This window comes from Perna viridis, chromosome 6 (assembly GCF_037379345.1).
Source record: "Perna viridis isolate PV_CMFRI_1.1 ecotype Kerala chromosome 6, ASM3737934v1, whole genome shotgun sequence".
Classification (NCBI taxonomy): Eukaryota; Metazoa; Mollusca; class Bivalvia; order Mytilida; family Mytilidae; genus Perna; species Perna viridis.
Window position 1 is genome coordinate 36,694,032 of NC_142450.1, and position 22,297 is coordinate 36,716,328.

General features: G+C 30.6%; 1 protein-coding gene across 9 annotated transcripts in view; it reads right to left on the reverse strand.

Moving 5' to 3' along the window:
- Positions 1-2,579: 2,579 nt before the first annotated feature.
- The window catches only part of LOC148614774 (tubby-related protein 3-like), a 46,594-nt gene continuing 26,876 nt past the window's right edge, over positions 2,580-22,297 (reverse strand). For 5 of the 9 annotated variants that reach the window (XM_088589113.1, XM_088589115.1, XM_088589114.1 and 2 more), the window contains 13 exons: positions 21,770-21,935; positions 19,731-19,868; positions 18,504-18,761; positions 14,774-14,988; positions 13,025-13,096; positions 12,345-12,359; positions 11,077-11,274; positions 10,137-10,249; positions 9,089-9,188; positions 8,051-8,149; positions 7,562-7,649; positions 7,062-7,145; positions 2,580-6,622 (listed from right to left, as the gene is read on the reverse strand). In XM_088589113.1, the coding sequence (XP_088445239.1) occupies positions 6,489-6,622; positions 7,062-7,145; positions 7,562-7,649; positions 8,051-8,149; positions 9,089-9,188; positions 10,137-10,249; positions 11,077-11,274; positions 12,345-12,359; positions 13,025-13,096; positions 14,774-14,988; positions 18,504-18,761; positions 19,731-19,868; positions 21,770-21,935 (1,680 nt within the window). In that variant the 3' untranslated portion in view covers positions 2,580-6,488. Of the gene's footprint in view, positions 6,623-7,061; positions 7,146-7,561; positions 7,650-8,050; positions 8,150-9,088; positions 9,189-10,136; positions 10,250-11,076; positions 11,275-12,344; positions 12,360-13,024; positions 13,097-14,773; positions 14,989-18,503; positions 18,762-19,349; positions 19,368-19,730; positions 19,869-21,769; positions 21,936-22,297 lie in introns of all 9 variants that reach the window. The other 4 variants (XM_088589118.1, XM_088589119.1, XM_088589112.1 and 1 more) reach the window with 4 other exon arrangements.

The window sequence follows — 22,297 nt, forward strand, 5'->3', positions numbered from 1 at the left end:
TATTGCCCTTGAAATATAAACTATAACAAGGTGAGCGATTCAGGCTCCTGGGAGCCTCTTGTTCATGTTATTTCTTTCAAAAATCTTCTCTTACAGTACTTGACCAATTGGAGCCAAACTTGGTATGAATGTTCCTTAGGGTATCCTGCTTAAAAACTATTGGGGATTTTTGATGTGTGGAAAGAAACATGGCCGTTGTTACTAAAAATAGAACATAGCGGTCAGACAGTAGTTCTTCTCGTATATCGCCAAAACTGTTAGGTTCAGCCCAATTCACATACGGGATTAATGTGTTCAGCACAATGAGACCTGTCTGCATTAATTTTCGTTTTCATCTGTTTAGCCATGTTGGAGTTATTTCACCTGGTCCAAACTCCGCGTTTTTAGTGGAGTCCGAGTTGCTCATTTACTTTTGCTACTTTGTATGTATTATTTTAGTAACTTTTTGTTCTTTGTTGTGATTGTCTGTTTTCCATGTCTGGTCTTTGTTCTGGATTACATTCTTTTGATTTCCTCTAGAATTTTGGTACCCTTGATTACTCTGTCAACGTTTTTTTTTTGCTATATTTAATGTTATTTCTTTCAAACGTCTTATCCTCTGACACTACCGGACCAATTGGAACCAAATTGGTATGAATGTTCCTTAGAGTATTTTCATGGAACTGATGTAATGATTTTGGATCTGTGGAAAAACATGGCTGCTGTTACCGTTAATTTTAGCCAAATTCTTTCAATTGCTGGAATGATCCTTTCTATAGGTATCAGTCTTGTATTACATATTTCTGAGCGGGTGTTTATCAAAACATGGAGGCTAAAAAATATAGTGCGCTTCCCTTTTGCCTTTTTCTGTTTTTGTTTCTTGGCAAAGGACTATCATTTTTCATCAAAAGTACAGGGTAAATATAAAGCTATGAAACAAAAAAAAAACTTGTTTTTGAGGAAAAACAGTATTTTCACGAAAAATAATGCTTCAGAAAAGGGGTCTTAATTAAAAAAAATGAAAGTAGAAAAAGTCTTTTGTTAGTTTGACCTGTCCTGGTGTACCAAACTTTTTTTCGAGAATGGACTTAAAAAATATTTTTGACATTTCCTAAATTGAAAAACATGGTCAAAAGCTAGATTGAAACTCCTTGTCTATTTTTTAAAAAATCATAAAAATTTAAGGTATACTACAGAAGCCTATGGGGCAAAGAATACAAGACGGAGACCTATAAGGCCTACATAAGTCTCCAGGGGATCAAAGTTGTCAGATGACTCCATGTTAGAGTTATTGTCATTGAAAGATGAAAGAGGAAATTTTTTACAGTTTCAGCCAATATCTTAAAACCTATGATAGATAGAATGACATTTTCAGTTGCTGAAATGATTTTAATGATAACGCCTACAAAAGTTTGTGGGGATCAAAGTTTTCGGATGACTCCTTGTTAGAGTTACTGCCCTTGAAAATTTAACCAGATGAGGGATTCATTCAACTGGGAGCCTCTTGTTATAATCAAGGTTCCCATAAGAGTCTTTGTAGAAATATGAAAACTGTTTTGTTTCCAATAAACATCTATGATTTTGCTGCACCGTCAATGTTGATGCACATTAAATGTTATAAAAATTAGCTGACAACTAGCCTACGACAGTATACAACACACACAAAAATATACTAATAAATTAACTGAGGACAGCATAATTCGACATGCTGAAATCCACTTTGAAATTCAAGGCTTCATTGCCTTTAAAAAAGATGCGACTCCTCTCAAAGACAGTGCTTCAATGCTAAAAGCTTTTTGGTAACCAGTAAAACATATTCCAATGAATAATGGATCTCAATTCCTGAGATACTTACATAATGTGGGCCAAGTTTCATTAAATTGTTATTGGTAGTAGTAGTTTCAGAAGACTGACTAACAGGCTGTTTCAGTGGTTTATTTGGGAAATTCATAATATAAAAGGAGCATCACTCTCACAAAATTTTAGGCTTCCACAATTTGCAAGTATCAAGCACAACTGTATATAGTATAGCAATGCACAAAGTTTCATGAAATTCTATTGGTTGTTCTTGCGGCTGCTTCAGTAGTATGAGTAAGGTAATTTCTAAGTTAAAAGGGCATAATCTCATTAAAATTATCTGGTTAAGTATATACTGACTACATGCATAGTAGCATAATTCAGGATATTTCTAGGTTCAAAGGGGTATAACTCCAAATGGTTGACAAGAAATTAGCTTGCACAAAATTAATTTGCCTTCGGTTTTTAAATGTGGACAAAGTAGATGAAATATGAGGAACTCCAGCCACAATATGTTAAGACAAAATCTAATTGGTCTTTTGTATCTTTTTTGCACTACTAATTTGGATGCATGACCATATGAGAGCTAACATCTGTACTTGAGATCAGTGATAGTTGAAACCAGGTTTCTAAAGGACATATAAAGCCATAACTGCTTTCTAAGAACCTCAACTATTTTAAAATTCCCTAAATTTCCAACATGACACTATAAGATTCAATTTTCCAAATCTAACCAAATGTGCAGAGGCTTGGCAACTAACACTTTTTATAACAAATGTCTTAAAATTTAAACAAACAATAACTTTTAGTGAACAATTTATTTTATTTAGATCACAATCTTGTGGCCATCACAAGACAACACTATTCAAAATATGGACGGTGTTTTTTGACGGAATGTCATTTAACTAAAGCTAATGATACAATGAAAGAAAATAAATGTGCAAATTATACACCAGCTACAAAGATATTACACATAAAATGTCAATCACTTAAATAAACAGAGATAGATAAATAAACCAAGACCAAGGAAAAGGTGTTGCTTTTTTACAGAGATCACAAAATCTTTTTCAAACAAGATGAACTAAAGACATTTTTTCTGACTGGCAAGGTCAGACTATCTTCTGTAGTTGTCACTTTCATTTATTTGTAGAATCTTTAATTCTAAGTGTCTCTGTCAAACAAAAATCATACAAAGATGTTCTTAATTTTTTAAAACATCAAATACAACATCATGTTCATATTTCAAGTTAAGATCTTAATTTCATTTTTTTCTACATCAAAGTATTGCGCTTTTTATTTTTTTAACATCTAAGGATAACTTCAATGGTAAAAAAAAATGCCATATTCAGATAGGTTCAGAATAAATTATGAATAATTTTGATTTCATTGATCAACACAGGAGGTAAATTGTACTTATACAAATAAGAAGAACAGCCAAGGTGGCTGACAAAATAAATCTCACAACAATGGTTAAGGAGGCAACCATTTAATTTTTTTTATAGAGTTAGGACCTTATCTTAAAGGCAATAATAAAAGTAATTCAGTTATTGGTAGCTAAGGCTAAGTGTAATAAAACCAGTGTTATGGCAAAAATTACAACAAAATTTTAATCCAGGATAAAATTTTGATCCTAGCCCTATAAAATAAATGATTGCTCCCCAAGGACGGAATCAAAATTTGTGGTAGATTGTATAATACTTTATAATGTAAGGCTAAGAATAGCATTATCGTAACTACTGGTCTCTGTTAGTAACAGGCAGAAAAACGTGTGTAAATTAATATCACAAATCACTATAACTAGAGATTTAAAACTAACATTACCTCTAGTATAATAAAATTCTAAAAATATTTTTTTGTAATGAATTAGTGTATTCAGCATGGTGTTTTTTGTTTTTTTTTTTTTCAAATGATTTATTCTAATGGCACTGCCTGCTATATCCAAGGACCTGTAATTACACCAATTCACATTAAAAAGGAAAAATTTAATGCAACAAAGAATATCAATACAATAAAAAAAAATCACAAATAAAACTTGACAGTGGGACTTACTATGTATTTTGGCAATGTTTCTGTCTAAAATGTATCAAGTCCAAGATTTTTTTCTGTTGACTAGATTCAAACATTTTTCCTCAATCACAGATTCATAATAGTTGAAAAATTAATAAAATTATACACTGGAAAAAAAATCTGAACAGTTTTTTTAGTTCATCTAAATAAATAGTCAGGGTCTAAGTGTAGCACTTGAAACGTGACCATCTTAGTATGTGTAAGATTAGATAAAAGATGACCAGACTAAATTAGAAATAATTTGATAAGGAACATTCTAAAGAAAACAAAATATTTGACCCATCATTATCACAAGTCATTTGAAATTAAGCAAACACAATTAAAATAGAAAGACCAACCAAGTGCAACTAATACTCGAATTAAACAAACTGTATGAGAATTTAAAGTAGTGAGTGATATGTTGCCCTAGGAGTTTCTGGAGTTATCTTTCTTTGATTCCATTCATGTAAACAGTTTGAAAATTAACTATAATGAAAATGTAAAAATAATGCAGAGAAGGGGTACAATGGGCTATTTCTACTTATAGTGATGACACATAAAATATGGTTGTATGTAACTGACATGACCATTGGTTAACATAAAAATACATATACATCTATATTATTAATTACCCAAGAATAAATGAGTTTGAATCATACAAAGATAATAAACTTGATAATGTAAAAGTAAGTATAACTAGAAGAGAAACTTCCAAAAAACATAAAAAACCTTCAAAAAAATTATAGAATAAAAACCAACCTATGTGACAACTAGTTACCAAGAGAAAATTCAAAACTAGAACATTAAAGTAATGCCAAGTATAGCTTAACTGGAACAATGCAATTTATTGGTAAAATTAATCAAAAGATATTTGTAGTAGAAAATAGATTTTAGGTAATTGTCAAAATAATAAAAGTAAATCATATTATCTGATAAACTTAAAAGCACTGTAACATTGTTGATGGTAACTAAGTCATTCCAGCCAACAATTACACACAAGAATCATATGTACAAACTATACAAGTCTTCATATAAAAATATTTACAATGTTTACATTTATACCCACTATAATCTTTCTTTTAATTAAAATAAATACTATGTAAATTAATACAATAATTAACAATAACAAATATGATAATGAAACATGCAGACACCACAATAAACAATATTGTTTTCAACTCCCCTCTATAATTGTTTGTATCTATTTTATAAATGTTGAAACAGTTCATTAAAAGAACATTGGCAATAAACCTTTCTGTAGTGTTTATACTATATTAATAATTTTAGTGAGATAATCCAGTATTACAGGGTACTTGTTAGCATAAAATTAGAATATCATCTAGAGAAATGCCTAGAACCAATGTATCATAGCAGTATCACTATGTACTGGAATAATATTTCAGATTGTTTTATGATGATGAAATGCTTTGACAACAAACAATTGTTCATAGAGATATTCCATGGCTGTATTATTACAATGAAATGTAAAGAAATACTAAGTAATGAATTTATGCAAATTCATTCATTCATTCATCATGAAAATATGTAAGATGGATTGAACATAATTTGTATAATACAGTACTTAGATGAAAGTACAATGTCCAAAATTCATTATAAATATCAAGGCTTTCCATACAAAAATAGAATTAGTGAGAGAGTTGAAAACAAGGAAGTTTTAAGCAAACACACTATCAAAAATAATTGCACATAACCAACAAAGTCTTAAATAAAGTGATCAGTAACAACAAACAGGAAGTGGTAATACTATAAATTACAGAGTTATCTCCCATCATATATCCTTACCAGATATTATAATTTTAGCTCATATTGTCATGCTGACTTTAGTAATCCAGGTCTTTCAAATGCCCATGCAGCCAAACTAAGTAGCAATGTTTTTTTTATTCTCAAAACCAAGACAGAGGTGAAATAAACTTGTGTTTAGTATATAAAATAATTTGATAAGAATTTAATTCATTCCCATCCAACATTATGCATCAAATCAAACCATCTGGGGTCAAACATATGATCTTTAAAGTACTAATACTAAATCATGGTCACTAGAAAAAAGAAAATGAAAGGATTCATGTTTATCTCTCTGCTATTCGTTGAAAATTACAGTGAATAAATGTACTACTATTGAAATCAGTTTCACTACTAGAGTAATACATTAGCATTCCTCTTACTTTTGTACTAGCAATTTCAATAAGTTTCATACTGGAAACTAAGTTTAACAGTTGATACTACTATCATAACTAAAAGAACACACTTTATCTCTATGTATGGACAACCTAAGATGTTGGAGTGATGATGAAGAAAAATCTCTCAAGTTCTATTCATATTTATATTTTTGTCAACATAAACTTAAGTAGTTCATATCAAATTTAGTAATTAAACCTTTAGATCCTTTAACAACCTTTTTTCTCCTACCGATAAATAATGCATTCTTTTTCAATTTTATCACAAAAAAAAAACAACCTGTAAATACAGTAGAAAAAAAAAACATCCCTAGAATTTATCACATAACAGTAGGAAATGAATAAACAGTGCAACAACTTGACAATGTTGTCATCCATCCATACACAACCTATCTTATATTCTAAAGATGAGCACTTTTGTTTAAAGCTGATATGGTCCAACCATGCATGCACACATTCTAATTTTCAACTCTATTCACAGGCAAGCTTGCTGTCAAAACTGCTAATAGCTATTCCGAAGGCTTGTAATGCACATAAAGGATAATTGTAATCCATTGTAAATACGTCCTCAGCTACACGTCCAAATTGCATCACAATATATTCCACTGAAAAAAATAATAATAATAATAAAATTAGTCAATTTATTGCTTGCAATTTTTGTCATGGGAACTTATTTTCACCATTTCTGATTTTCAAACAAATCTTATGTTCTTAATTTAGTAGTTTTCTATGCTACTTTGATGTACCCCCTCAGCATAAAATATATGTATTTCGAATTTTTAAGTGTATTTATGTTCACAGGAATTTATTTTCCTGGAAAGTGGTCAACCACAAAAATCAGAGAAAATAAATACAACACATAAATATGTTCATTAACAGTATATTGAGAATGTTTCTCAAAATACAAGTTGAGTTCTTTTGCAACTGATTGACACCTTGAAATAAAAATCAACACTATTCTATGTACAGGTTTTTGATTTAAAAGATCATCTTTGGCAAATCTTGTTTCTATATTTCTTTGCTTTGATTAACACATATACCTACCATCATTGTCATGAACTATTTGAAAATTTTTCACTGATGCCTGAGTCACTCTTCCATGAAAATTTAATACATATGACTGAGTTTCTGAAAAAGAAACACACAATTTTTTAAGTCAAGTGCTAGTTATGATTAAAAAAAAACATTAATATGGGACCACTACACATGCATTATTCCAACAATTGACAATGATTTTCAATCTATTGCATGTTAGTGAAGACTATTCCGGTCTTAATCAGCAAAATATATGGTTCATTTATGACAACATTAAAAGAAAAGAAATATCTTGATTGACTTCACACTTTTCCTATCAACAAAAGCCTAGGATATCATTTGTGATTTTCAAATGTTTGTTTTGTGTGCAACAAGTAACTTTAAAGAAATAAAACTGTTTTAACAAAACAAAATGAGCAAATTTTTCATCAATAGAATATAAAGCAGTATCCTAGATACATATCTTAAAAGTTAAATCAACGACTAGTTCTGTTTGATAATAGACATACCATCATTCCATACAGGTGTTTTGTTGTGAAGTTCTAGGATGTTCTCCATGTTTTTTCGTTTCCATCTGTTTATCAAGCCATCATTATCCTAAAAAGATGAGACATAAATAGTAACAGATTTTTTTTTCAGCCTTTTCTACACCATTCAAATTATTTTAAACTCAATTTAAGCAAAGCAAGGCAATAGAGTAAAAGGTAAAGTATGCACTGCTGGTTATTGGTCTACACATTCAGTGAGTGAATTAAATAAATCAAGTTAACGAGGCAGAATTATAAATATTATTGCTTTACTATGATTTACTTATCAATTTAGAGGCCTAAGCACACCTGGTAACTTTCTTAAATTGACACTGACTTCTATAGACCAACCAGAATTTTTGCAGGCAATTTCATCCTGAGACATCATATATTATTTATATGCATTTTCTCTTTTGCCAGGACAATGTTTTAGCATAAAAATGAAAAAGAATCAGAAATGTAATATCTTACCGATCGTGGTTTAATGTCCACTCTTTCATGGTCCAAATTCATACCGGGGATAATGATAGTCATTTTTCTTGGTCCCTTGAATCCTAGTACATTGGTTTCCTAAAAAAAATGATGAAAATGCAATAATATCAAAAATGACTGTTTCAATCTTTAAGCATTTACATCTTGTCAAAAAAGAAAATATGTAATTCTTGGTTGTATCTGATTGGATTGAGGATTCCCATTGTAGTTTTAAAGACATGCTGTTGAAAGAAGTAAGTTGACTCATTTACATTCAATGTACTTAAAATACTTGTAATAAGATTTATGAATAAAGTCCCATTACTTAAAATGGAAAAACAGAAATTTGTAACATTTGAAAAGGAACCTAAAAAAACTGATACAAATTATTTCCTAACATTTTATGAGAATGGGTGCAACCACTCCTGAGTTATAGTCCTAAATCAGTGAAATCCCCTCCTTTTTTATTAATAAAATCCCATTACTTAATATAATAAATTTGGAATATTAAAAAAAAATCATAAGGGAGCTTTAATCAATATAAATAAACAATTCACTGACATTGCAGAAGGGGTTTTTGAATACCAGTAAGAAAACAGAAAATCACCCAAGTTTTACATGAATAAAATCCCAAAACTAAAAATAAAAAAAAATCAGATATTTATAAAAAATCAAAAGGGTGCTCACATCAATAGAAAGAAACAACTGAAAAAGTTCTTAAGAAAATTGGTGGTAGCATTTTTGATTCATTGAGCCAAGTGCAAACGACGAACAGATGGATAGACAATGGTATACCATAAAAGTCTGTCTAAAACACAGGTGTTTATGTAGCTTACTTCCATGAAGACTAACATTTAAAAAAATAACAAAAAATTTGAGTAATTTTAGTATGTAATTCAATCTTCATTGGAAATTGTATCAAAAATGTCTGCTTGTTTTATCATAACTTATAAATGTTTCAGGTACAATACATACAGGAATCTCATCAAAATATTTTTAAGCTCTATGAATACAAATACATTTCCGTAACATACTTACATACACAATACCAACCAACTCCCTCCTGGCATTTTCATAATTATCTTTAGGATTGCAACCATGGTCAAATAATGTAAAATGTGTACCTAGAACATTGGACCTGAAAAGCAGAATATATGTAATCATGTAATACTGGTAGGTTCATTTCAGAGTTCTCAGGAAGAAAGAACACCACCAACTTTGAAGGTCTTGATAAAAAACATAATTATGGTATCTCTTCTCTTTTCATGCTTCTTGTGATAATTGTTATATTTTTTGTCTTTATCATCAAAAATGGGCTTATTCTGCACTTCAAGCTAACCATATGACATATCAGATATCACATGAAACCAAGATCCATTTGATCAACAGAATATGCAGCTAAATATAACACTGGAGTTATCAAAATGAATCAATTAATATTGGCTCCCTCAAAATACTGTTAACCTCCTAAAATGTTAACTTCCAATATTGTTTCTATATTTACTTTTAAACAAAACATAACAATATTTTATTAAATTGACCTGAATAACAGAAACTTCACTTCCAACTTTAAGAAATAAGTCTAGATAGTTATATCTCAAGTATACATATTAAATAGTAACCTTCAAAATGAAAAACCAATACTTTGGTACTTGACATTATATCACTGAAAACATACTGATAATATTTCTTTGACAGTTTACAGCCTTTATCAGCCTGAGAATGTTGTATCAATAACAGTATCAAATGTTGATTCTTCTAATACTCTATTATTTCGTATTAATACACCTGATGGTCAGGATCAAGGACAATGTCACAAATAGACCAATTTAACCTCAAAGAGAGGACCAAATCGTATAAATAATACCAAACACAAGCTATCTTTTAGACAATGTATTTGCAATGTGCACCACAAGCTACATGTATTACATATATTCACAACTACATCACAAGGAATACAGCATTTTCACTTGTCTGTTAAAGTATTGTGACAATCAAAATACCCTTTTTTGAGTAGTACATTTAAGTATTTCATTTGTTTTTTTCCTTCACCAAGATAAGGGTTCAATTATCATCTAATTATTACCTTAATTTTCCTACATAAGCTTCACCACCTCGTGACAAATCTGTGGGGTCGGTGGATATCAGGTAGTTTGAAGGATAACTCTTCTTTCTTTTTCTTCCAGCTAACAAAAATGTCTGGAAAAAAAATGCTTGTGTTTTTTAAACATACTTTAAAAACATGCAGTAGGTCATCAGTATGGGATGAATCACACATCCACACCCTCTATCAGCAACCATTCTCATATCTTTAACCTGCCACAAATTTCTTCCATAAATAGAACTTTTTTTAATCATAAATTAGGTAAGTGGCTACAGGGCTAATGCATAATTTCGAAGAAAATTTCCAACATTGTACAATTAAAGCATTGTATTTACAAAGTATTAAGTGTAATCTTCATCAGTAAAAACATTTTGTTTCTTTTTGGGTTAATTAGAGATAACTTCAGATGTTTTCATTTGCATTAGTCACATGCATATTATCAGTTAATTTCTGTTTTCTCACCCTTAACAACAGAAATGACTTTATGAGGTCGTCAAACAAAACAGAAATAGGTAAAATCAGAAATAAATTAACAGTAAAAAAAAGAACTGTAACGGTAAAATCCGGATTTCAATTAGCGGGAAAAAAATCATTCCTGTAACAGGCAGTATAAAACAGTAGATGCATTTAGGTTTGGTCATCACTACCTGAACCTATGAATCCAGACACTTTAAACTTCAGCTATCATTTGTGGGGATTACTGTCAAGATTTGAGATAGTATGGCCAACTTTTAACATCAGTAGTAGTAGTTTTCATATAAAATTAAAAAATCCTGATAAAAAGTCCAAACTATAGTCCCTGCATTAAAAAAGAAACGTCATGAAGCCATAAAAACCTTGGATTATCCAGAGTGTAAGTACATGGATAATAATGGGTATAAAGACATGGCTAGCTATTCATTTTGTTTTGTACTGTTCATACCTTTTTACCATCCTCTCTTTCCAGATGTAAGAAGTATGTAGGATAAACACCACGATCTATTCCTTTCTTATCACGCGTAATTCTACATTTCATGACTTGTCCCTGAGGTGCTGGCTGTATCACAAAATCATCCAACTTTTCCAACCCGTCTGGTGTAAAACTACGACCAGTTGCTCCCAGGTCATCATCATTAGTACCCTATAAAAGTATATATATATATTATAATAGAATAAGAAGGATTTGTATTTTACAAAACATATATACGGAAGTTGCATATATATAAATAATGTAAGAAATGGTGTATATAATGCTTAAACCTCATATTTTAAACAAACTAATTCATATAACTTCTATGACATAATGTAAAGGGTATAAAAACAAAATATAGAATGGTTGTAATCTAAGTTTGCTTTTAGTTTTGTAGCCACTCATTCATTTGTAAATGCAATACATCAGGTTCTATTCTATTAGTGCCCCTGTTAATAAATAATTTGGGCTAGATTGACATAAAAATAAGGCAATTTCTATTTGCTATCTATCCCAACCTCTCCATTTATTAACACATATCATGCATCTTTCAAAGCACTATAATTTTGAAATAAAAGATCAATAATCAATCATAATGGGGATTTCATATTCCATAAATCATGATTATAAATGACTTCCTTAGTAAATCTAAAATTTTCATTACATTGTATCCAAAGTCAGTAGCAGTGATAGATGTAGAAGTTACCCATCTACTGAATGGTGTAGTTTTAATATCAATTGATATTTGACATGCCCTAGGTGTGTAACTGAATGTATCCCACCACAATTTGGGGAGCTGACAGGTATGTCTGTGTTAGTGGTAGTTAGTGGGAAGCAAACAAGGGCTTTTGAGTATTTACAGCACATAAAATGATAATGTCCAGGTAATATAATTGGCCTTGATCAAATGACAATCAACTAATGAACAGCATCAAACAGTTAACTGGACAATTGACAAGGAGATATAGTTCTTTTTAAATCCATATCCAGCAGATCAAAAACATAAATACGCATCTACATTGTCAAATTAACTACCTATAGCAGTTCATCAATGTCATTTGAACATGGAAAGACCAACTCTACTCCATGAACACTTCCATTGTATATGCTATAATACAACTAAGCCTAATGAAATATTTAATGTATTATAACTGTGCACAAAGAGGAATATATCTTAAGTGACTTTGAAATACTGGTTTAAAGTGTACAAAGCTTCAAATAGTGCTAAAACAATGACTTACATCATCATCATCAAGCTAAAGATTAAATCAGAAAAATATCAATTGTATTTATCTTAACAGTATAACAATACGGGAAGCATTTGAGAATGTTATTCTTGTATTCATGTCATCTAGCTTAGTTAACATTCACATGGATTTCAGAAGGAAAAGTTGTTTTTAGTTCAAATGAAGTTTCCAATTCCCATTTAAACAGGCAAAATTATTTTAAGAAGACAAAAATATCAATACATATGGTTTTAAACACATAACATTATCAATAATTAAATCAATGATTTTTTTTAAAGGAAGTACCACCTTGTTGTGAAATATGTCATCCACAGAAAATGACTCTTTGAGATAATCTAGATGAATAAATAAGGAATGAAAATATATGAGAATGCTTAATGCAGACCATGATTATGTTTAGCTCTATACATTCAGGTGTGGTATGTATGCTACCTAGCCAAGGTAATAAAAATCAATTTTCAACCCTCAATAATATCAAGACATAATATCACATAATGTACTATCACCAAAAAACTTCTAGAAAATACCATGAATGAAAAATTTCCTTTAGAACAATACATGGTATACTATTTTTTAGAATTATCAAAATTTAGTGCAAATTATATGACTGAATGATGTGTAAAAGTAATAAAAAGCTAGCTACGCCTCATACATCTGAAAGCCTGTTAACTTACTTGGTCCGTTACCAACCGAGTTGTGTACTCTTGGTTTGAATTCATATTTTTCTTACTTTTACGTGATTTTTTCTATCAAACAAATGAGAAACTGATTATTAATGCATAATTGGGATTCAAAAATATTTATTTTTTTGTTCACTTATCTAGCTTACATGCTTTTCCTAACCACAAGGTTTATTTTAAATTTGGAATTATTTCAGAATATAACTAGAGGCTCAAGAGAGCCTGAATCGCTCACCTGGTTAACCATTTGCTTATTTGAAAAACTTGAGGAATGAGACAGGTTAAGTTAAAATCAACTAAATTGTCAAATGCAGGAAATGCTTTTCATAGCATTTTCATGACCTGAAACAGAATTTGGCTACAGGCAACAATTTTTGATTTTTTTCAAAAACCTGTCTTATGACCCATAAGTTCCATTTTTAGTGTAGGCAGCCATATCTATTCACGAATTAAAAATCACAACAGTCATTTTGAGCATAATACACTAAAGAACTATTATGCTATTTTCATTCCATGATCTTAAATGGTTTTAGTTTCAAAGTTGTACATGTGAAAAAAAAACAACAAAAAACTGTTTCAGGGGTTGCAACTCCTACATTAGTCAATGAATGGTTTTGAAAATTTCGGTATAGGTCCTTCTCATGATGCTTAACAATTAAGCCCACGCCAGAAATTTGGTACAGGCAACGGTTTTTGAGTTATTTGCAAAAAACTGCCATCTGACCCCTATGTTCTATTTTTAGTAATGGTGGCCATGTTTTTTCATGAATCACCAATCCCAACAGTCAATTTGTGTGGGATACCCTAAGGAACATATATGCCAACTTTCACTGAATTCTGTGCAATGGATATTGAGAAGATTTTCAAAGTTGCACATGTGAAAAATGCAAAAAAAAACTGTTTCAGGGGCCGCAACTCCTACATCAGTTGACCAATCATTTTGAAAATTTTAACATGGGTCCATCTCATGATGCTGAACAATATTACCGTGCCAGAAATTTGCTAAAGGCAACGATTTTTGAGTTATTTGCAAAAAACTGCAATCTGACTCCTATGTTCTATTTTTAGTAACAGTGGCCATGTTTTTTCATGGATCAAAAATCCCAACACTATTTTGTGCAGAACACCCTATGGAACAATCATGCCAAGTTTAAAACCTGTCAGTCCAGTAGTTTCAGAGGAGAATATTTTTTAAAAATTTGTCCACGATGACTACAACGACGACGGACGCCAAGTGATAGCATAAGCTCAGTTGGCCTTTGGCCAGGCAAGCTAAAAATGAGAAAAAAAATATTTGTAAAAACCCATATTAAGGGGGATTAGTCAGTATTACCCGTACTTTAGTAAGATAACTGAAAACAATGTCAATTTACTTATCCCCTTAGCCCTGATGGCATGACTTACTCATTAGTAGGGCATAGTCTCACACATTTTACATATTTTCTTAAATTCAAAATAATTCCCAACTCAAAGTTTAAAGCAGACTTTTTGCTTAAAGACAATGGCTTTATATCCTGCTGCTAACTTATCATTACTTCCATGAGCTTAGCCAGTGTGCATAGTGTCTCATCAAATGTATAAAATTTTTACCTTCCAATTTTGTTACTGCTTTAAGATTACTCAATGCTTCTGAGAATCTTGCCTCATTGTATTCAAACTTCTATGTTAAATGCTGACAACAAGGCTCAGCAAGTCGGTCTTATTTGGTTTCATAATATGGGACAATATAACAAAGGAGATTACCTCGCTATTGTAATTTTTTTGGAACTTGGCTGTACTAGGAGATTTGGTCATGGAAAGTGGGGCAACAGGAACACTGATCTCATCAGGTTCATCCTCTCCTCGATCATCATCAAGGCTCCCTATAGATCCCTGATTACCTCCTGCTATCATCTGTGTGGGAGGGGCAGGAGGTCTGTTGGGTTTTTTCTTCTCTTTCTTTTTTTTCCTTCCATTATCTGCAAGACATTCAAAATTGAAATCATTCTGGTTTCAAGAAATATGTGCTTTCATGATTTTTACCACTGATTTCTTAACTTGCCAACTTCTGTAACAATTATACAGCAAAATTGTCATCTTAATGATTAACACTGTAAAATAAATATCTTCTAAGAGTCACTGAACTTAGCAATGGATTTTAAGTATTAATTGTTTGTAACTTAGATTGCAATATACATTTCACCAATAAAAAAAAAACAGACAAAAACAAAAAACAAAATTAAAAATGTGAATTATATCAGGCATTATGTACAAAATTACATAATTCTATCAGTTAACTCTACACTAGTATGTTCTTTAGCTCCTTTTTAGCTGTAGACATTATTTCTCTAACTACTTCACATTACTGGACTGTAGTATTAGTAGCAAGTATGTATCAAAACTAATGCATGTTAGAAGCAAGACTAACTATTTACTAAACAGTATATTTGATGAATTTAAAATTCATGTAGGAAAAAAGTAGATTGTTAAATCAGTTTCTGTCCCATTAAAGAAATATTGGCAAGTATAGTTCAATATGATGTGCTTCAAAGGTCTTTAGACCACAGCCATGGTAAAACTATTATAAACATATGACCAACACTATAGACGTCAGATAAATTTTACCCAATTTCACAACAGAATTATGGTCCATAACAATCAACATTTCGTGCTTATGCTTGGGGTAAACAAATGAAACATAAATGGCCAACCCATGGTAAAACAATGATAAAATGGAGTTCCTGTGATTTATTTCTAATTAATAATAACTAATATAAAAAAAAATAAAACGTTAACAATGGTTTATGTAAGATAGAAGACATGTCAGTGCGCCATAATAGGAATGTCAAAACATGCTTGTCAAAAATCCAAATCTCTGAACAATCTACACATCTTATCAGTGATTTTCTGAATAGCTTATTGCACATTTAAATCTCTCAAACAATACTTAAAACATCCCATCACACACAATTTTAGACCCTTAAAAAATGAGAAATTTTATTGATGCATGAGCCTTTACATCCCCCCTACTCACTGTCTGTGTTAATTCAAATTTCACAAAACTTTCCCTACATGATAGTGATAGAGAACCATATGACTAGTAAAATGAGGCACTTTTGATTTGAAATGGTAAAACAATTAAAAGTTTTCACTTATTTCAACAATATCTGGGAAAATAAAAAAAAAAAAAAAAATATATATATATATATACAACTTCTTACCCCCACTGTCAGATTCATCCTGTAGAAATCCAAGGTTAGACAATGCCCCCATGTTGGGGTTCTCGTCTACCAACACATGCCGTGCGGTGGCCATACTTAGAAAAATTTCTGTGTAATATACCTAACCAGAATGGTTGCATTAAAAAGACTCCACAGCAGTAGTCTATCTACCAAACCAGACTATTGACATATAAACCCGTACAATGAAGTTAATTATAAATTATCCAAGTGTAGAATATCAAAGTTAATGATTTCTGATAAGTTACTCAGCATGTAAACTCATGTCAGGTGGATATTCAATTGAAAAAAATATAGACTATGATGATACATATACTAGCTAATGAAGATTTAAAATACTACATGTAAATGGCTCTAATTAATTGGTACAAAACTGTTATTACAATCTCCTGTAAATGCATTAATTTTCACTGATTCTGTCATCTGAACATATTCACAGGTATCTATTTTTGTGGTTTCAAAATGATAGACATTATATGGTTTAAAAAACTACTTTTATCCATCATGAAAATAGCAAAACATAGTACACAACAAAAAAATGAATACATTTACTGTACATATTTAGCACTATAAAGAATTGAATTGTTTATGTTGTGCTATTGTTTGATTATAAATTCTAAATAATCATCTGTCTTTTTGAAAAAAATAGAAAGGAGTTTGTTTTGGGATTTTTCATTGGTGGGACATACTCAAGTGATATTATTGGCCTTGTGAAAACTTCCTCATCCTTTTTTAATAGGTAAAATGTACCATTTCTTTTTCAAATGGGAAAATTATAAGCAGTCCAAACCTTGAATTTGTAATTAAAAATCATTATTTGTTAGAAGACATGTTGTAAACATTTCATTGGTGTATTTTCAACAGAAACACCATATCTTACACTTGACTACTAACTGGGAAATAATCTATTTTATTTCCGGATTTATGTTTCAGCCATTTTTTTTTTTTTAACAAATTGAGAAACTTTCATTGTGGGGAAAAGCCTTATTTCAGAGGTAATTCAAAGCAAACATTATCACTATTCTCTGGGCAAATCAGGCAGGGTGAAAAGGGTGAGAAATTTTAAGAACTAATGTTTAACATATAAAAATGAATTGTAAATTAGAAATATGATATCTCCCTCTGCATTAACAGTTTTTACATTTTGCGACTCCTAAAGCACTAACATTTTTCTGAACTTAAAATAATAATTTTTATAAACAATTTGGTTTTTTGAACAATGAAAAGAAAAAAAAAACTAAACTAAGTTAAAAAAAAAAAAGCTATTTCAATATTCAAGAGATGTAAAATGATCAATCTACTTAGAATTAAACCTATCAATTGTTCCATTCAGTCACTGCATGTAGGATCTAACAACACTCTCTTCTACTCAAAGTAATCAAAATTTCCCCTTTGAACAATGCTGTCAAGATCATGACAGATGAAATCTGAAGGTCATCTGAACAGAAAGTAAATGGAGAGATGTTAGATCTTACATGCTGTGACTGAGGTCTAATTTTTATCCTATTGATAAAACAGTAATGCATTATTTATATAATGAACATAACATGTAACTTGTTATTAACAAAAATGACCCATCAAGTTGATACACTATATTACCATTAAGTACAAATGTACTAAGAATACAAATATTTCAACAAACCTACACAACCATGTGCAGAATCTAAATCTACTAAAGACAACACAAACAAGGTTATATGACTCTAATCAAACAATAACTAAGTAAATAAATAACAAATGCATGCAATTGTTTATTGGGAAAAAAAACCAACACCGTAGAGAACTAGCAAGTTAGTCTCTCAAAAGCCTAAAATACTGTTAGTTGTAAGGCTATACTGGTTATATTTCAAGAGAAACCCTCATCAAGCCAATGTGTCTTATCTCATTTCAGTTTTTTAACTGTAACAACAGGATTTTGTTCCGAAAGTAGTAAAAAATTTAGTTTGAAATGGATTGGCCATTATCTTGTCAAGGAACTACCTGAAAAAGGGGTTTAAACCATGTGAAACACCTGGATAGGGCCCTGTACCAGAAAGTGGCCAACAGTGAGAGATATAAATATTACTGGCCTTTTGAAACTTGCACTGTCATAGACCATGAATAAAACTTCCACCTCTAATAAATAGCCACCTAATGCTCATACTCTAAAGGTCAATAAGGACCAAAATCCTGAGCTCAATATTGAAACATATTGCAGAAAACTTGACACATTGACTTGACCAGAGATAAACACTTTGAGAACCTAAATCTTGTACCTTCTAACATAGGAATAGTGACTTCATTTTCACCATTAAATTCCTGATTTTGAGATGAATAATCCATTTGTTTTGATGATTTATGAGACTCTATGTTATGAATTTCAAATGTGTTTTGAGGAGCAGGGCTTCTACTAGTGCTTCGTCTTGGTCTTGGGTCGCCTTTGTGACCTGTAGTGTCATTTGATGGAGACGGTAAAGTCCAGTGAGCAGCTGAATGCTTATTTTTCTTCCCTTTTTTAGTATGTACCTCATCACCTGCACCAAAGAGGGTTGACAAACATGCAATGAGATTATATCCATGCTAAATCTAACTTAGAGTTATCTCCCTTCTTTTGACCATAACAAAATGATCATTATATATATCAATACATCCATCATGCAATATGCTTTCATTAACCTGTTTTTCTTTGTTAATAAACATATATAAAATGAAAATACTTTGGATACAGATTATACATAATCAAACTAAATAATTAAAAAAAAAAACTTTTTGTACTGTTTGTAATATTGTTAAACAATCATTTGTCATTGAAATCTACATCTATAAAAAATCATACTACTGAGACAAACAAAAGTAAGTGAGGATTTTTGTACATATGGAAATAAAACTGGTCTTGGAAATAAGAAAAAAAAATGACTAATTAAAAATGCATTTAAAAAATTAAATCAATTTAATACAGACTTAATAAATTGAGACAAAATCTCTTTTTCATACAAAAGCAACATCTTTTCAATCACATAAAAATCCAGAAAAATTAATTAAAGCCTCACCTTTATAAATCACATAAAAAATGGAAAAATGAATATAAATACACACAAGGATACAGTAAGCTTTTGACTTACCATGTAAGAGACACATGTCTTTAAGAAATAACAAAGATTTCAAAACATGCATCTTATTATACAATAAATCCAAAATAGTTACTGAAATCTGAATTTTTACCCTAAATAAAGTAATTGTAGTAGTTAATGCATTCCACAAATGAAACAAATAAGAACTCTATAAACCAAATGTTTTACTGTAGAAGATACATTTCTAATAATGTATCAATGACGAAAGTATCACTATAATTTGGTTAATAATCAAAGTACAATCACTGGTACAAATGCACAGTTTTGCAGTGTTTTTCAAATCTTTGTTGCAACACAAAACACTTCCATCATTTATTGTTTGGGAGAGTGTAGTGAAATGAAGACAATACTGAGTTATCTCCCTTGTCTTACCTGCACTGATTTCTGGGATATCACTGTCATCACTATGGCTGTCTACAGTAGCATCATGTAGTATTGTGACTGTGTTATTACGTTGTGTTGAGTGTTCTGGCATAGATTCATCATCATATGCTGCTGGGTTAACATATTCTGTAATATAAATCAAATTAAACCCTTTTGAAGTAAAGATATTTTGAATTTGATATATATAAATTGGTTAAGATGTGTGACAACTCAAATTAAGGAAATTTCAGGGATAAGGTCTTCAAGGGGATAGGGACTGTTTGCTTCTCAAGAATGAAAATCAGATTTACAGAAATGTCCTCTGAAATTTTGAATTTAGTTTGAAAAATGCAGAATAATAATTTTCAACATAAGATTTTACTGTTACAATTCATTCATTTCTTATTCTGCCAGTTTCTGCTTTTTCATTGGTTTCATGTCTGTATGCTGTGCTAGTTCAATGATTTGATATAACAGCCTTTGGTGTTATGCAACCTTGTGGAAAATATTAATAAAGAGCTATATACAAAAATAATTATGTTATTATCAAGAACCAAATGTCAGGGGGCAATAACAATAACTACAATATCACCATAATATTATAAAACCACTTTCTATGGTTATATAAAAATATGTGAAAAAGGTGCAATGCTTTTTTAATCTAATAGAAAAATATATCATACTTGATATAAGTGAATATAAATTCTACTTCATAGGGCTGTCTAGGATAGTCATTGGTATGACCATTATATATCATTTATAATTGAGTGGTGAAAAATGTATCGACATGTGTGAGTCCAGTTTCTTAACAGGAACTTAATTAGAGATTTTCCAATTGCATACATTTCAGGCATTCAGTTTGATTGCATTAAAGTGCTTAAAAAAAATATCATGTTGTTTTCAGCATTGTCCATCAACCCATAACATGAAGAACTTTAAGTGATCATATGCAACTGAAAACTTAACTCTGGCCAATCTTCAATAATATATATATATATCTGATACCACAATTCATATAAGATGGTTAAATACAAATGAAACTAATATAGAGATGGTGTAATAAACTTTCAGCCAGATGTAGGAACCATGCAAATTCTGTTATACATGATACTACCAAAAAAGGCTGCACAGTTTTCTTTTTATTATTAAGTTACTTTATGGGGTTGTATGATGAAAAATTTAATTATTTCTTCAAAAAAAGACCTGTCCTGTCATACTTAATTTCATTTGCATAGCATATTATGGACTGAATGATGCAACCATGCTTTACTCAAATACAGATTTTACAACTAACAAAATACAACTAGAACTAACAGAGCTAACCTTATATAGAAAGGGTGAACTTGACAAGACAAAAACTTATGGTGTAATCTGCATGTTAATTGAATTCTAAATCTCTAAAATACATCCAGTTTCATAAGTCTCCTCAAATAGAGATCTTTTTTTAAAACTTTACTCAACATGAATAGAGACCAATTAGACTTGAGGAGTTTTATGAATTCTGAACAGGGTTACAGAAAAAATGATAATTTAAAATGGCAACATTGTAACATGCAAATAAATAACACTGCGATTAAATGAAATTTGTGAAAAGCAGCAAAATGAAAAACCAATGTAACGGACAGAAAACAACTGATCACAATTAAATATGTAAACTCACCCTCTTGAAGGAGCAATAAGTATATAAAAAGTTGTTAATAGAAAACAAATGCAAGAAATAAGTTTCCAGACATCATACAAAAGCAAGAATTGTTCACAAAAATTAACATGAAACTAATGTGAACAAATATTCTCTGTTTTTTTAGATACCACTTTGGTGTGTAATAATTGCATTAACTGCAGAAAATATCATAACATATGTATAAGAAAACATAAACTCTCTTTTTCCAAAAACTTGAAAATATAATAAGCTTAAAAAAATACTTTTTTGAAAATGAGGTGGAAAAAAGAATTGCTAAAAGCACACAAATGCAAAAGAACTTTAAGAATGTAAAGATTGCACCCAAGTCTATCAATCCACAATCAACTTATAAAACTGTTATCATTACCATATGGGGTAGGAGTAGAGGGTTTTGAGTTAGGCATTAAGGGACTCTTTTCATCTGCACGTTTCCTCCGATCTCTGCCTCCTGAATTTGGACGACTGTCTTCATTCGGCTGGAATATACCTAACTGAGATCTTTTCTTTCTGTTTTGTTCCTCTATTCTTCTTCTCTGCAATATTAATGCAATGTTCACCATTATTTGTTTAAATGTAAACATACGTATTAAATTCATGTTTTGTCCGAGATTTTTGTTTCAAGAGTGACACATATTAATTTCAAAACTTATTTTAATACCAAGGTAAAATAACAAGAATAGGTATGGTGTACGTGTCAAAGAGACAATAACCCAACTGGGATGAAAATGTCACCCAAAGGCCACTCATAGGTCTTCAATGAATGACTAGAAAATGCTCACACCACAGGGCAGGCTACAGCTTGCCCCAAAACATCATTATACACAGGAAGAGCAAAAGAGTTGCCCCTATTTACTCAAGTAACATAAAAGTAAACTAAAGATGAATAGTTACATAC